At 67.2% G+C, this 13,540-nt stretch overlaps 1 protein-coding gene and 1 long non-coding RNA gene across 2 annotated transcripts; one reads left to right on the top strand and one right to left on the bottom strand.

Moving 5' to 3' along the window:
• Positions 1-908: 908 nt before the first annotated feature.
• Positions 909-9,182, bottom strand: MAB21L4 (mab-21 like 4). The gene is made up of 6 exons (XM_086720167.1): positions 9,043-9,182; positions 7,806-8,573; positions 5,301-5,526; positions 4,087-4,240; positions 2,315-2,671; positions 909-1,413 (listed from the first exon to the last, which is right to left on the bottom strand). Exons 2-6 carry the CDS (start codon positions 8,287-8,289, stop codon positions 1,321-1,323), a joined length of 1,314 nt encoding a protein of 437 aa, XP_086576293.1. The 5' UTR covers positions 8,290-8,573; positions 9,043-9,182; the 3' UTR covers positions 909-1,320.
• Positions 6,190-7,606, top strand: LOC147578785 (uncharacterized). The gene is made up of 2 exons (XR_015255666.1): positions 6,190-6,667; positions 7,292-7,606. It is a non-coding gene; the product is annotated as an uncharacterized LOC147578785 (long non-coding RNA).
• Positions 9,183-13,540: the final 4,358 nt, after the last annotated feature.

Here is a 13,540-nt window from a genome sequence, read left to right on the forward strand (position 1 = left end):
CACCATTGAGGCCCTTAGTTCTTCCAGGTACAGGCGCCCTGAGACACACTCAGACACTGAGGAAATGACCGCAGGGTGGGCCTGGACACTTTGTCCCCACTGTGAATCGGATTGGACCAAGGTCCTGTGTTCTTTTTTTTTTTTCCAAATAAGTTATCGTCGAATCGGTTTCCATACAACACCCAGTGCTCATCCCAGCAAGTGCCCTCCTCAGTGCCCATCACCCACTTACCCTTCTCCCCGACCCCCCATCCTCCTTCAGTTTGTTCTCAGTATTTAAGAGTCTCTTATGGTTTGCCTCCCTCCCTCTCTGCAACGTCAAGGTCCTGTGCTCTGACAGCCTCTACCCTCATGGCATTTTGTGTCCCCCTGTATTCGTGTCAGCTCAGGTCCCGAATCACACAGCCTTCAAAGGCCCTGGCATTTCCTCTCCTCTGTGTGTGGCGATTCGGGCACTCGGCCGGGGGCTGCTTTGCAGGAGGTTTGGGGAAGGTGTCGCTACACGCATCGCCGTGGGGTTGCAGGTCCCTCTACAGGAGCCAGGGTGCGGGCCGTGGCTCAGACGCCGGGGCATAAATAGCACTGAGAGGCAGAGGGTGGAGAGTGGACACTGTCTGCTAGGCGAGGGCACACGAAGGTCACGTGAGAGCTCAGCGGGGAAGGGGCTGCAGGTGGCCGTCATGGGCCGACGAGAGGGCGCGGGGTGGGGACACGGAGCCCTGAGAACAGAAGCGGGGGTGGCGTCAGATGCCAGGAGATGCTACCTTGAATAAGACGGAAGATGCCCCACCTCGGCGGGACCAGCCCCTGTTGGCAGAGGGAGCCACAGGCGTCCCCTCTGCTGGCTTCAGTTTCCTTCCGTGTCTCCAGGGGAATATTCTCCACATAGATACACGGAAAGCGGCGGCTGCCGTCCCCACCGAGCCTACCCGGCGCGTTAATTTATTCAAGATCAGATATATAGCATTACATCACCACGGAGGAGCATGGGACTCAGGTCGGGACAAGCCCTCGAGCTCCAGGTCTCAGGCAGACGCTTGGCTCTGAGAGTCTGATGACATCACACAGACCCACACGCGTCTTGTGAAATACGAGGCGCCTTCGTCCCAGGCCCTGGGGAGACCAGGCAGCTGCTCCGGGGGACCTCCTGCCCGGCGCTCCCAGAGTCCCGGGAGGCCATCCCCCGGGCAGTCTGAGGTGGCCGTCTCTACCGCCCATCACCTGCCTCGGGGTGAAGCCCATTCCCTTCCCCAAGTGTCCCGGGTCCTCCGCGGGGCCGTGCAGCCCGGCTGTGGGTGGTGAAGACCGAGCAAAGGCCGCTCAGCACTCCTTGCCGTCCAGGGTCTTGGTCTTCCGGAAGATGCTCTGCATGGCCGAGATCCGGTCCTCATCCTGGATGTTGAAGACCTGGAACTGCAGACGGGGCGGGGGACAGAGGGGTCACAGAGGCACCTCGGAGCCCATCGCAGGGTCCTGGACGCGGCGCGGGACAACACGTGCTCCTTGGCCACCAGGACTTCCTGCGTCTGGGTCTCTGCCTGCACGGTCCTCTTGACAGGTGGACCCACGCAGGGCCCACTCGCCTGGGGGCGGCGGGGGGGGGGGGGGGGGCTCTTCCTCACACACAGGTGTCCCCGGATGGGCCCGACACAGAGGAGGCCCCAGCAGGTGCTTGTGGAGGACGAGGCACGCACCAGCCCTCCTGCTGCCGTCCCCCGGGGCCCCACGTGTCCTACAGGGAGACCGGGTTGGCTCTTTGGGGTGAGGGTGAGGGTTGGCCCTGGGGGAGAGGAGCGGGAGCGGGCTCTGCGGGAGCAGGGGAGGGGAGGGCCTAGCGAGCCTGCAGAACCTCGGAGACTCAAGGAGGTGCGGTCCCCAGAACAGCCGGGCGACCCCTGAACACCAGGCCGGACGCAGGATGCAAAGTCCGAGGACACGGCATGGGCCTCCCGAGTCTCGGGATGCGGCAGGAAACTGGCCCCGTGAGGCCCAGGGACAGCCACACCCCTTCCTGAGGAACGGAGTCCAGCGTAGGCAGGCGGGGTTTGAGCACTTACCGGACGTGGGTTTGGGGGTGGTTCTGGAGGCACATTCGGACACGCTACCCTGGGGCCCTGGGGCACCAGTGGGCAGGGTCGCTCGTGGCCTGTCTGACCTCCGGATGTCACGTCTGCCCCGGCCGGCTCTTGCCGGCCCGAGGACCGGCCCGTCCGGCCTTCCTTCAGCTCCTGCCCCCCCCACTCCCCGGGGGAGCGGGTCCCCCCCACCCCCGCGTGTCACCCCGGGCAGTCTGAGACGCCCCTGCCACGCCCACCTTGTCCAGCAGGACATCAAAGTAGGCGGTGGCCCAGTAGGCAGGGTCGCTGGCAGGCAGCTGCAGGAGGGCCTTGACCCCGCTGCTGATGCGCGGCGGGGGGCCGCGGCCCAGGTGGGTCACGTGGATGCGCAGGGACGCCTCGGGTTGGCTGGCGAAGCGCTCCACGCGCTGGTACAGGGCGTTGAGGTCCAGGCCGGCGTCGCTCAGCAGGTTCCGCTTGGGGTAGACGAAGTGTGGCAGGTTCCCGGTGGCCAGGCAGCAGAGCAGCACCACCAGCAGCCGGTACACGGCGCCCTGCAGCTCCGCCCAGTCCTCGGGCGCCGGGAAGAGCGCGGACGCCCACAGCAGCACCGTCTGCAGCGGGGCGGGGTACGCGGTCCGGCCCAGCCCCGCCCTCCCGGCCTTCCCTCCACCTGCGCCCCTGCCCACCTGCAGCCCTTCTGGCCTTCCCACCACCCCCACCTCTGCTAACCTACAGCCCTCCTGGCCTTCCCTCCACCCCCAACCCTGCACAGCCACCTGCGGCCCTCCCAGCCTTCCCTCCACCCCCGCCCCTGCCCAAGTACTTGTGGCCCTCCCGGCTTCCCTCCACCCCCACCCCTGCCCACCTACTTGTGGCCCTCCCCGTCTTCCCTCCACCCCAACCCCTGCCCACCTGCAGCCCTCCCGGCCTTCCCTCCACCCCCGTCCCTGCCCACCTACTCGTGGCCCCCCCGGCCTCCCCTCCACCCGCGTCCCTGCCCACCTGCAGCCCTTCCGGCCTTCCCTCCACCCCCACCCCTGCCCACCTACTTGTGGCCCTCCCCACCTTCCCTCCACCCCCACACCCGCCCAGCCCCCTGTGACCCACACCACCTTCCCACCACCTCCACTCCTGCCCACCCGCAGCCCATCACCCTTATGGAAGCTGTCCCCTGGAAGTCTCCTGACCCCTGCACCTCTCCCCCACACTCCATACCTCCCCCCAGAGGTCCCAGATCGAGCCCCAGCCCCTCTCCACTTGTTGTCCCCATCCTGCCACCTCCCCAATTCCCCGAGGCACTGCCACTGAGTCCAGGCTCGGAGGGACCTTGGGGCCCCACTCTGGCTTCCCATCCGTGGTGCCCAGGACCCCTCTCAGGAGATTCTGAGGCTCTGCCCCTCCTCTGGCCCTTCCCATCGTGCCCTGCGCCCTGACGGCACTCCTGCTATACAGACCGGCCTGAGCCTGTGGCATCGTCCTGGCCCAGGTCCGCATCAAAGCCGTAAGAGTGGACCTTCCTCCCCCTGTCCCTGAGCCCCCCAGCCAGGGCCCCTCCCCAGCCACAGTTGTGCCCTCCCACCAGCCCCCATCATCCCTGCTCACTATGGGGCTCAGGAGCCACAGTGGGCCAGACGCCAAGGGCCCTCTTAGAAGCTGCCGGCCCCTCGGGGGTGGGATGAGGGCCTGCAAGGGTGGGGAGCGGGTCAGACGGGCTCTCCTGTGCAGGCCAGGCCACCTCTCTGTTAACCCCCAGCTGCCATCACGGAGCAGCACTCGGCAGGCCTCCGCACGCCACCGCGGCTCGCTCCAGGCAGAGACCCCGCCCACTTCCCCTTCAAGGTCTTGTGCCCCGGCTCTGGCCTTCCTTTGCTCTTCTCAGCCCCTGATGGTCACAGGGGCCGAGGAGGACACGGCTCCAGCCATGTCATAGCAGCCAGTGAGCAGCACAGGGCTCAGAGTGGGGAGCCCCGGCCGGTAACGTTCATGGCCACGGGGGCCAGTGTGCCCACGAGCCCCCTATGCGCACCTTCAGGTGACTGAAGTTCAGGCCGGGGCTCTGGCCGCCGTCGCGCCAGCTCTCGTGGTTGACCCGGTCCAGGATGGAGAGGCCGTCCAGACGGTGGCCCGGGAGGGAGCCCAGCGCACCGAGCAGCCTGGTGAGCAGGTAGTCCGTGGAGACCCTGGGGGCCGGGACAGCACACATACTCGGTCAGCATCGGGGCTCCGGCCAGCCGTCCAGGGACACGCTGCATCCCCAGAAAGGAAAGCCCCCAGCCGTGGCCTCCCCAGGATCAGGTCTTGAGCCCCACAGGATGGTCCAGGCCACGGCAGGGACTATGCCGCTGCACTCGGCCCGGCCCAGCCCCATGAATGTCATCCACTTCCAAGGATTAACCGTGAGAGCGACCCCTGCTTACTTCAGCCCCGGGCTGCATTCCCCGGGCGTGGGAGCCAGTGGGGCATCACCCTGGCCAAACCACAGCGGCCTTGCTGTTTAAGTCCTGTCAGAGCTGGATGGGCTCAGTCCCCGGCCCTTGGTTCAGGGTCTCAAGGGGAGCTCAGCCTCTGCCCCACGTCCCCTACTCTGTCTTTCCTGCTCACGGACACCAACTCGGGGTCTCCCTTTGCCGGCCGGAGAGGGAGGGGAAGGGGCATCCGCACCTCCCCCAGCTCGCAGACTCCTGGGGTGGAGACGGGGGGGGGGGGCGCCCACAGGGGCTGCTGGGGCTCTGGGGCCAGGCGGGGGTGGGGACATCACAGGTGGCGGTCTCCTGGCAGGAGGACCTACCGTCTCCTAATGGGGAAGGGCCACCGGGACAGGAAATGCTAGCAAATTCCCGGTGCGATCGCATCCCCCACCTCACTGTGTGGACACCCCTCCCGACTGTCCCCGGAACCTGCGGGACCCTGGGTGAGCCACCCGGCCTCTGGTGTCCAGAGCCTTCTGCGTTTCTCTGAGTGTCCCCTCACAGCCCGCCCTGGCCCCCGGCTCGGGCGGCAGGGGGCACGGCTCCACCCTCCCCGCAGCTCCAAGAGGGGCAAAGCTGGCGGTGGGCAGTGATGACCCCACGTCCCCCAGAGATCCCAGGGACGTCAGCGCGGCACAGAAGCCTATGGGGCAGAGGCGGGGGGAGGGGGTCCCCGCAGACCTTCCTGCCTGGAGTGGGAAGAACAGTGGGGTGGCAGCCCCCTTCCCGCCGGCTCCCCAGGACCCCACAGACCCCAGGACGCGTGTCCGACCTCCAGTGCTGGGCACTGGCTGGCACCAGGGCCGCTTCTTGGCTGATGATCCTTTTCAAGCTGCCTTCAGGGAACCCGCGCATCCACTGAGCCCTCTCCAGGGCGGGCACCCCGAGCTTTCTCCGCACCATGGGCACGATGTTGAACCGGATGGGTCGCCAGCCGCTAGACACGAGCAGGGACAGGTGGGACTCCTTCTCCTCCAGGCTGTCCGCGTTCAGAGAACCTGCAACAGCCCGCCGTGCCCTGGAACCCTCATCTCAGACGGCCCCCCGCGCCTCTGGGAAGGGGCTGGGCAGGTGAAGGACAGGGCCAGACCCGGGACGGCTCGGGGTTAACACACGTGACCCCAGAGGCCCGGTGTCGGGAGATGCGTGCCTGGTGCCCCACGCCCAGGAGGGCCTGGATCCAAAGGCTGACAGTGGACGCGCCTGGCTTCCACTCCACACCCCGGGTCCCCAGAGCCACACGCCAGATGGCGCATTCCAGTAAAGATGCTTCCCGCTCCCGTCACCCCTCGGACCCAGCCCAGCACCCACACCCAGAGCCCAGAGCCCCCAGACCACCCAGGAGGGGACATTCCAAGGGTGACAGGGCTGGGGGCTGGTGAGGCGGAGACACTCGGGGATGACCCGGGGCCCTCTGGCCTTCCTCCTCAGCTGTCCCTTCCCCCCCAGTAAACAAATTGATACCGCAGAGAGAGGAGGGGAGCTGAGCAGTGTGGGGGACACTCCTGTCACCGGCCCTTACCAACCCCAGCCAACACCAGACTCGGAGACGTCCCTCCTTCCCTCCCCCAGCACTGCCCAGTGAGGATGCTGGTCAGGGGCCAGGGGACCAACCGTCTGGGAGCCATGTCCCAAAGGGAACCCCCAACATGTGCCTGCAGGGACTGAGCACGGGGGGTGGGGCTCCTCACGTCCTACAGCGGCACGCAGCCCGCCCTGGCCCACCCACGGCGTGGGGGTCTTGTAGGAAGGAGCCTGGGCCCCATTATGCAGACCGCTCCCCCCAAACCCCTGTGGGGTATTCCAGGTCCTGGCCCTGCCACCGGACCACTCCATCGCCTACATGGGCCTCAGTTTCCCCATCGGTCACAGGAAGGAAGGAGCTCAGTGACCCCTGGCCCCTTCCAATTCAGGGTTTGAGGCACTTGTCATCCAAAGCCACTACTGGTGGCTTCATTTCCCTACCTACCATTGGTCACACATTCTGTCCACTGGAGGCGGGTTGGAGGGCGGCCAGCCACACCCGCAGCCTGTCCCAGCCACTCCCTGCCTCAGCCCCCAGCCCGGTCTCACCGGTTTGTTCCCAAGTGCGGGCAGCCTGAACCTCGTCACCTGGGGTTGCTCTGCTTCCCTTTTAAGGTAAGTGTCTGGGAGCGATGCTTGGAATTTCCCTGCGTGCCCAGCTCGGTCGGCCCCTTGGGCGTGGCTCCCAGCCTCCTCTGCTTTCTGGGCCGGGCCGGGGGACGGTGGGGACCTGGGAGTGGCAGCTCAGAGTGTGCCTGAAAGGCCCAGGGCTGGGCCATCCCAGCAGGCGGGGCAGACGGCCTGCAGGTGACAGGGCCGGGTGGGCATGGCCACCGTAGATCATGGAAGAAGACAGGAGTGGCCCTGCCAAGTCACCTGCGGTAATTGAAAGGTTCAGAAGATGACCAGAGAAGATGTCCAAGGGGCCTGATGACAGGTTCCGGCTGCCCTGGGAGGGCTCTATCTATCGTCAGCTCTGAGAGGGTGGCCACCCGCCCGGGTCTCCAGGCAGGTCTGGAGAGGGGCCAGGGTTGGACGTCGCCCCTCTTGCTGTCGGGAGACCGTCCAGAAGCCTCTCGGAGCAGCCCGGGGCAGGCCACTGTCCCTGCGACGGGCTGACCGTCCATCCCCGTTCTCTGACGTTATGAAAGACACGAGGACCAGGCGGCTGCCACCGCCATGGCCCGTTCCTTCACAAGGGAAACGGGACTTCTGTTTGCATCCCCACTTCTCTGCCAGGACAACCCGATGTATTTGCTCTGGCCCCCAGGAGGGTGCTCTGCTGTCCTGGGCCTGCACCCGCTGCACACACGCACCCACGCAGTCTTCCCACTCCGTGCACTGTGACCAGATGCCGGAAGCGGGGACGCCCGTCATGCTGAGCTGGAACTGATAACAGAACCACCTGCCCAGAACTATGGCAGGGACCATCATCAAGCAGGTCAGCCGGAAACCCCGTGCCCCGGACTTAGCTTCTAGCTGTTCGTCAAGTAACATCCGTTAACGTGTTACCGCCAAAGTCACCATGTGAAAATCAGGCAACGTGGAAATGGGTGACCTGCGTTCTTAGAAGTGTTTGGAACCAGAAAGGATTTCAGAGCGGGATCCCCCAGCCCGTGTGCCCTGACACCCACTGAGCCATCGCGTGTCTGTGCACACGCACGCAGACGCACACCCACTGAGCCATCGCGAGTCTGTGCACACGCACGCACACACACACCTCAGCACACGCGCGTGCTGTCCCGCCCGCTACCTGGCGTGACGAGGCCCTGGTGTCTGCAGTGCACCACGGCCGCCACCAGAAGGTCCTTGAGGACGCGCAGGACCTTGCTGGGCGCGATGTGGCCGCGGCACCCGGCGCCACCCTCGGAGGAGACGCTGAGGACGTCATTGGCCATCCACCGTTCCGGGCGGGCCCCTTCCCTGGAGACACCCAGGCGGCAGGGCGCAGGGCCGTCGCCCGCCTCGGCGGCCCCCACCTCCTCAATCAGCAGGGCGTCCGCGTCCACCCGCAGGGGCACCTCCACGTGCAGGGGCTCCTCCGAGGTGCGCAGGGCAAACTGGAAGGCCTCCAGGTCACGGGAGTAGTCCACGAGGAAGCGGGGGTCCAGGTGGTGCACGTGCTCCAGCACCGTGAGCAGCACGTTCTCTGCGCGCTGGAAGTCCTGCGCCCGCCGTGCCCCCCGCGAGCGGATGGCCTGCAGGTAGTGCTGCCACAGGGGCACCTGCACGGCCATGGCCGGGGCGGGTGTGGACGGGACGGGGGGAGGCACCGGCCGGGCGAGGAGCACTCTTCGGGCGGGCCGGCTCCCCGGAGAAGCAGAATTCCAGAGTGACGGGGGCTGTGGGCCTGACCCAGACCTTTGAAAGCGAGGCTGAGTCAGTCACCGACAATTAGGAATGTCACCGCCGCAGCCTTGGGCGGGGAGGCGGGGCCTGGTCACCACCCAGCCCGGGGCCTCCCTCCTGTCACGCTGACTCCGCCTCTTGGGCCCAAGGCACCTTCAGGCTCCCGACCGCCCTGGAGAAAAATCAGTGGGCACCGCCACTCGGGGTGTGGCCACCTCCCGCCCTGCTGTCCTGGAGGTGGGGACCCCGTTCCTGGCGCCCCCCACCCTCATGGCAGCAGCCGCGGGGTGTCTGTGGCATGTGGGCCTCCCTGCGAGCCTGGGGGAGGGCCGCATGGCATGCCATCGCTCCGAAGAGAAAGGTGAGGCCCGGGGGGTGGCCTCCCCAGACCTCCTGCGTGGGAGGCAGCTGGAAATCAGCGCTGGGACTGTGTTTCCACGGTGACCTGAGCAGCCCCCTCGGGCACCTGTGCCCCCCTGCGAGCTGGCGCCTCAGACGGCAGCCCGGGCCGCAGCCCGCTGTGAATCCTGCCTCCTCTCCCGTCAGGGCCACACGTCCAACCCCCCCGGCCGGCCTGAGGCCCTCAAGCTGCCTGTCCCCCAGCCCGCGGGGCCTTCAGCCTGAGGGGGGCCCGCACCCACCTGGCTCTGCAGCGGGAGCGAGTCTGGCTCCAGGAGCCGTCTCCCCGGCCCCTCCTTGCTGGGCGGAAAGCCTCGCCCTGCCGAACCCCTCCGGCGCCGTGCTGGGAGCGCTGCCCGGCCCGGCCCGTCTCCCCACTCAGGGCCGGGCAAGTCCCAACCAGCAGGGGGGACCGCCCCCGCTGACCCTTGGCCCTGCTGGGCTGGCCCGGGACGCTGGGTGCCCCTGCCGGGGTGTCTGCAAACAGCGAACCTGGACGTAGCCCCCAGCAAGGCATCCTGGAGACGCTGCCCTGCAGCCCTCCGGCGGCGGCCTCGCCCCTACCCACACAGGGGCCTCAGACACCGGGTTGCTGCAGGCAGAGCCTGGAGCCAAGATGCTCACTTCCTGGTGCTCGGAAGCCCGGTGACTGGCTCTCTCTTTCCACACCTCCCCGGTCGGGGAGCTCACCACCTCACAGAGCAGCCCATGGCACGGCCAAACAAGAGACCAATTTCCTGCCTTAAACCTGGCCCCATCCTGTCCTCTGGGGTTGCCCAGAGCACGTCCATCCCTCTCCCAGGGCAGCTGCTGCCTGTCAAGGACCCAGACTCCCTTGGCCTGCCTCACACCCCACCTATACCCCGTTCTGTTGCCCCCACACACTCTGCCCTGGCCCCTCTGTCTTCATGGGACTCTGACCTATGGGGCATTGCTGCAGAGGCGCCGGGAACTGCGGTCCTGACCCTGACCCTGGGTCACAGGGTCCTGTCTGTACCCTGGCTCCACCGTCTGTGACCCGATGATCCCATGTCCCTTCAGCTTTTTTCACGGGAACCTCACGGCAATCCCGAATTCACCCGGGAGACCCTGAGGCCCCGTCTTCCAAAGTGCCCACTCTGGGGACGATGCCGCAGGGACCTTCCCCATCGGGGGCAACCCCCGTGTTGTGCCCCCAACCCCCTGTCATCCGGGGAGCCCCCTGCAGCCCCCTCTTCCGGACAGTGACACAGAAGCACCCGAGGCCTGCAGTCCATGTTCCCCTCCTCCGCTGGTCAGCTGACCCTCTCTGCTGACCCCCGTTCTACAGCCCCTGCACCTGCTCCTCGGTGCCCCACGGCAGCTCCGTGTCTGCCCCCGGACTGCCCACAGGCACCTCGCACCCCGTCCCCTGGGAGGGCAGAGGAGGGCAAAGACGCGGGCGCCACCCCGGCCTGCCGGGCAGAGTCTGACCACGGAGGGACCGGGACCACCACCCTGCAGAGCCCAGGGCCAGCGTGGCGAGTGACCGGGAGGGCTGCAGACCCAGCCTGGGCGGCCGAGCCGCGGGGGGAGTTTGCTGGCTGGAAGCTGTGCCGACCACCAGCACGTGTTTGTGCTTCTACCTCCCCGGAGAGCTCGGCTCAGGGCAAGCTCACAGATCCCGTGTCTCGGGAGCTCCCAGAGGCACTGCAGAAAGGGACCCGCACCTAGCCCGTGAGGTGGGCCGCACGCTGCCTCGGCGTCGCGGGCTCATCTGGAGAGGTGGTCCCGGGCGGGTGCCACTCAAAGTCCATGCGTCGGTCTCCTGTGGCGGCGGTGACACATCACCACACACCGGGGCGCTGAGAACAACACGAGCCTGTTCTCTCCTGCTTCTGGGGCCAGGGGTCCCAGGTCAAGGTGTCGCCGGCCCCTGTGAGGCTCCTGCCTGCCTCTTCCAGCCCCGCCTGTGCCTGCGCGCCCACGTGGCCCTCTCCGTGTATCTCTGTCATCGCCCTCTGCCTCTGTCCTACAAGGACCCTTGGGAGGGCCGGCCCCGGCCGGCCTCACCGCACAAGCCTCAGCTCTGCTCACCCGGGACCCTCTCTGCCTGATCGTAGCGACGGGTTCCAGGCGCAGGGAAGCGGCCGCTTTTCACACGCATCGGACCGTGTCCCGCGACCTCCTCCGGGAAGCCACCTCGCGTGTCTTGCGCTCACCCGCCCCTCCGCTCAGACTCCCAGGCCCCCGTCCAGACCACGCTTGTCAAGTCCCCGCACGCAAGGCCCCGGGGGGCCCCCAGGACACACAACCAGACGCTGCCTGAGCTGCCAGTGTGATCCCCCAAAACGGTCAGTGATGCCCGTGGGGACCCCTCCCTCCGTGCACGGTGGCGGGCCTTTCCCTCAGGGCCTCGCGGTCTGGCTGAGCCCGCGTGCCCGGAGCACCCGGGCCAGAAGCCGCTGGCGCTCGGGAGGCACAGGGAGGGGTCAGGCCTCAAGAGAGGACACGCTCGGGGGCCATTTGACACTCCGCGCGAGCCACTGCCGGCCCGGCCTCAAAGCCGTCGCGGGGAGACGAGGAGGCCACACGGATGGGCCCCCGAGACGCCTCCACGCTCTGACGGTGACGGACGGCGACTCGAAACCGGCCCCCCTTCCACACGATGCCCGTGAGCTGCCGAAACAAGCGGTCTGCATGTGGCCGGCGTCAGAGGGCCCCTCCCACACGTGGCTTCCGTCGGCTTTAGGCCGGAACAGCAAGGCTCGCCAAGCTGGACGAACTGGAGCGCTGGCTCCCACGAGGGTCCCTGCAGCCCCACCGTCCGGGCAGTCCCTCTGTCCCTGGCAGTCCCACTGTCCGGGGCAGTCCCACTGTCACTGGCCATCCGGTCGTCACGGGCAGCCCCGTCACTGCCTAACTCTGGTGTGCGGTGGCCCGAGGACACACAGGACACACATACATAGATGGACATAGATGGACATAGTCTGACGTGCGTGTCTGACTGGCATTGGACGCAGCCGTGGGCGCTCGTGTGCTGCTTCTGCGGAATATTCGAGTGTGACGGGCCGTGTACGTGCGTCTGCCAAACCTGGCCCCCCTTCTCTCGTTCGCCCCTGGAAAGGGTGAAGCAGCAGAGAAATGGGGGCCTTTGAAGAGCCACACTGGCTCCAGTCGCTGGCCCTTCCCAGCCGCCTCCAGCCTCCGGTCCAGGGCTCGGCCTCGGCCTCCTCCTCTGCGGGGATTAGAGGCAGAAGGTCTGCAGGAAGCACAGAGGCCGGGAAGGCAGCCGGGGCGGGTCAGGGGAAGAGGGAGAGGAGGGCGGCGGGGCCAGCAGGGGCAAGGACCTGGCCGCAGGAGGGAGGCCTGGGCTCCAGGGCTGGGGCTGCTCTGAAGCGGCCTCAGGGTGGGGACTGCAGGAGCTGGGTCCTCTGTGCCTGCCGACCGACCCGCCCTATCGGGCGGCTGCCCCGGGGGGAGGGGGAGAGACAGGCAGGAGCCGGCAAATTAAAGGTCACCGTGGGAGGGCGAAACGCGTTCCTTCTGGCCGAAACCAGCCCAGGTGGCCATCCTCTGGGCCAGCAGGAGCTGACGAAAGCGTGGGGTCCGAGGGCCACGGACCAGGAAGGAGGAGGGCTCAGAGAAGGCGCGGCCCTGCGAGCCTCAACATCGGGACCCTTGCCTGGCAGGGGGAGGGCTGGACAGCGGTGACCCCCCCCCGAAGTAGGGGGCTTGTAAGGGAGGGAGCCAGGCCCCCGATGTGACCACAGCCAGCACCCCTGCCCGGGCTTGCCTCAGAGACTTCTCGGTGGGTGGGTGGGTGGGGTCGGAGTGAGAAGGGAGCTCTGCCCTCGGCTGCCCCTCGGCGCCCACACGACCTGCCGCATCCCTGTCACTGGGCGTCAGACTCCCCGCGGCCCGAGAACCAGCGATGCCTGGGGTTATTCTGCCCTTGTTTTCTGGTGATTCCTCAAAGGCATCGTCTGCTGGGTTGCAGGACGCAGGAGGCACAGAGCACAGGAGTCACATCACTGGCCCTTGTCCTCCCAGGTCCCAGGGGCTCTCCCCACCGACCGCCCCCTCCCCGGCACTGCCCAGGGGCCCCGCCCATCCCACCTGTGCCACTCCATCAGGCAGGGGACTGTGGGGCTACATGTGGGAGGTGACGGGGCACCTAACACCAGCAGTAATGGGGGGAGGGGCGCTTGTCAGGAGGCAGCAGGCCCCCTCGAGGAAGGTGCACGCGGAAGGTGCCCGAGGTGGTGAGCTGGGTTGTGAGGGTTCATCTGTGTGGTGGGGGCTGCCCAGGGGGTGGCCCGAAAGGTGAGCCATCCAGGTGTTTGGGGACACTTGGGGTCACCCGAGGAGAAGCAGCTGTGTGGCCAGCCAGCGCCGTCACCCGGAAGGTGGCCACCCCCGGCCAGCGGCAGAAGCAGCGGGGAGCGGACAGCTGAGCCACGAGGCTTTCCAAGCGAGAAGGAGTCTGGGGGAGTCCACAGCCCAAGATGGGGGCCGGCGGGGGCCCGGGGGGAGAGGAGGGCTCCCAGGGTCTCAGTACAGGGGTGGGGAGAAGGGTTGTGAGAAAGGAGGACCCCAGGCAGACGATCTCTCAGGCCCGAGGAGCATCGATGTGGGTCCCCTGTGGTCACGCAGGGCCCGGCTCTGTCTGTCCAGGGCCCAGGTGGTCAGCGCAGGGCCGGACGGGACTTCTCCCCGACCTTCCTCTAGACCACGGGAACCACAGCACGGCTCAGACCAAAGAATCAACTGGATTTCCTT

This window comes from Puma concolor, chromosome C1, assembly GCF_028749965.1.
Source record: "Puma concolor isolate L17-30 chromosome C1, mPumCon1.1.hap2, whole genome shotgun sequence".
NCBI lineage: Eukaryota > Metazoa > Chordata > Mammalia > Carnivora > Felidae > Puma > Puma concolor.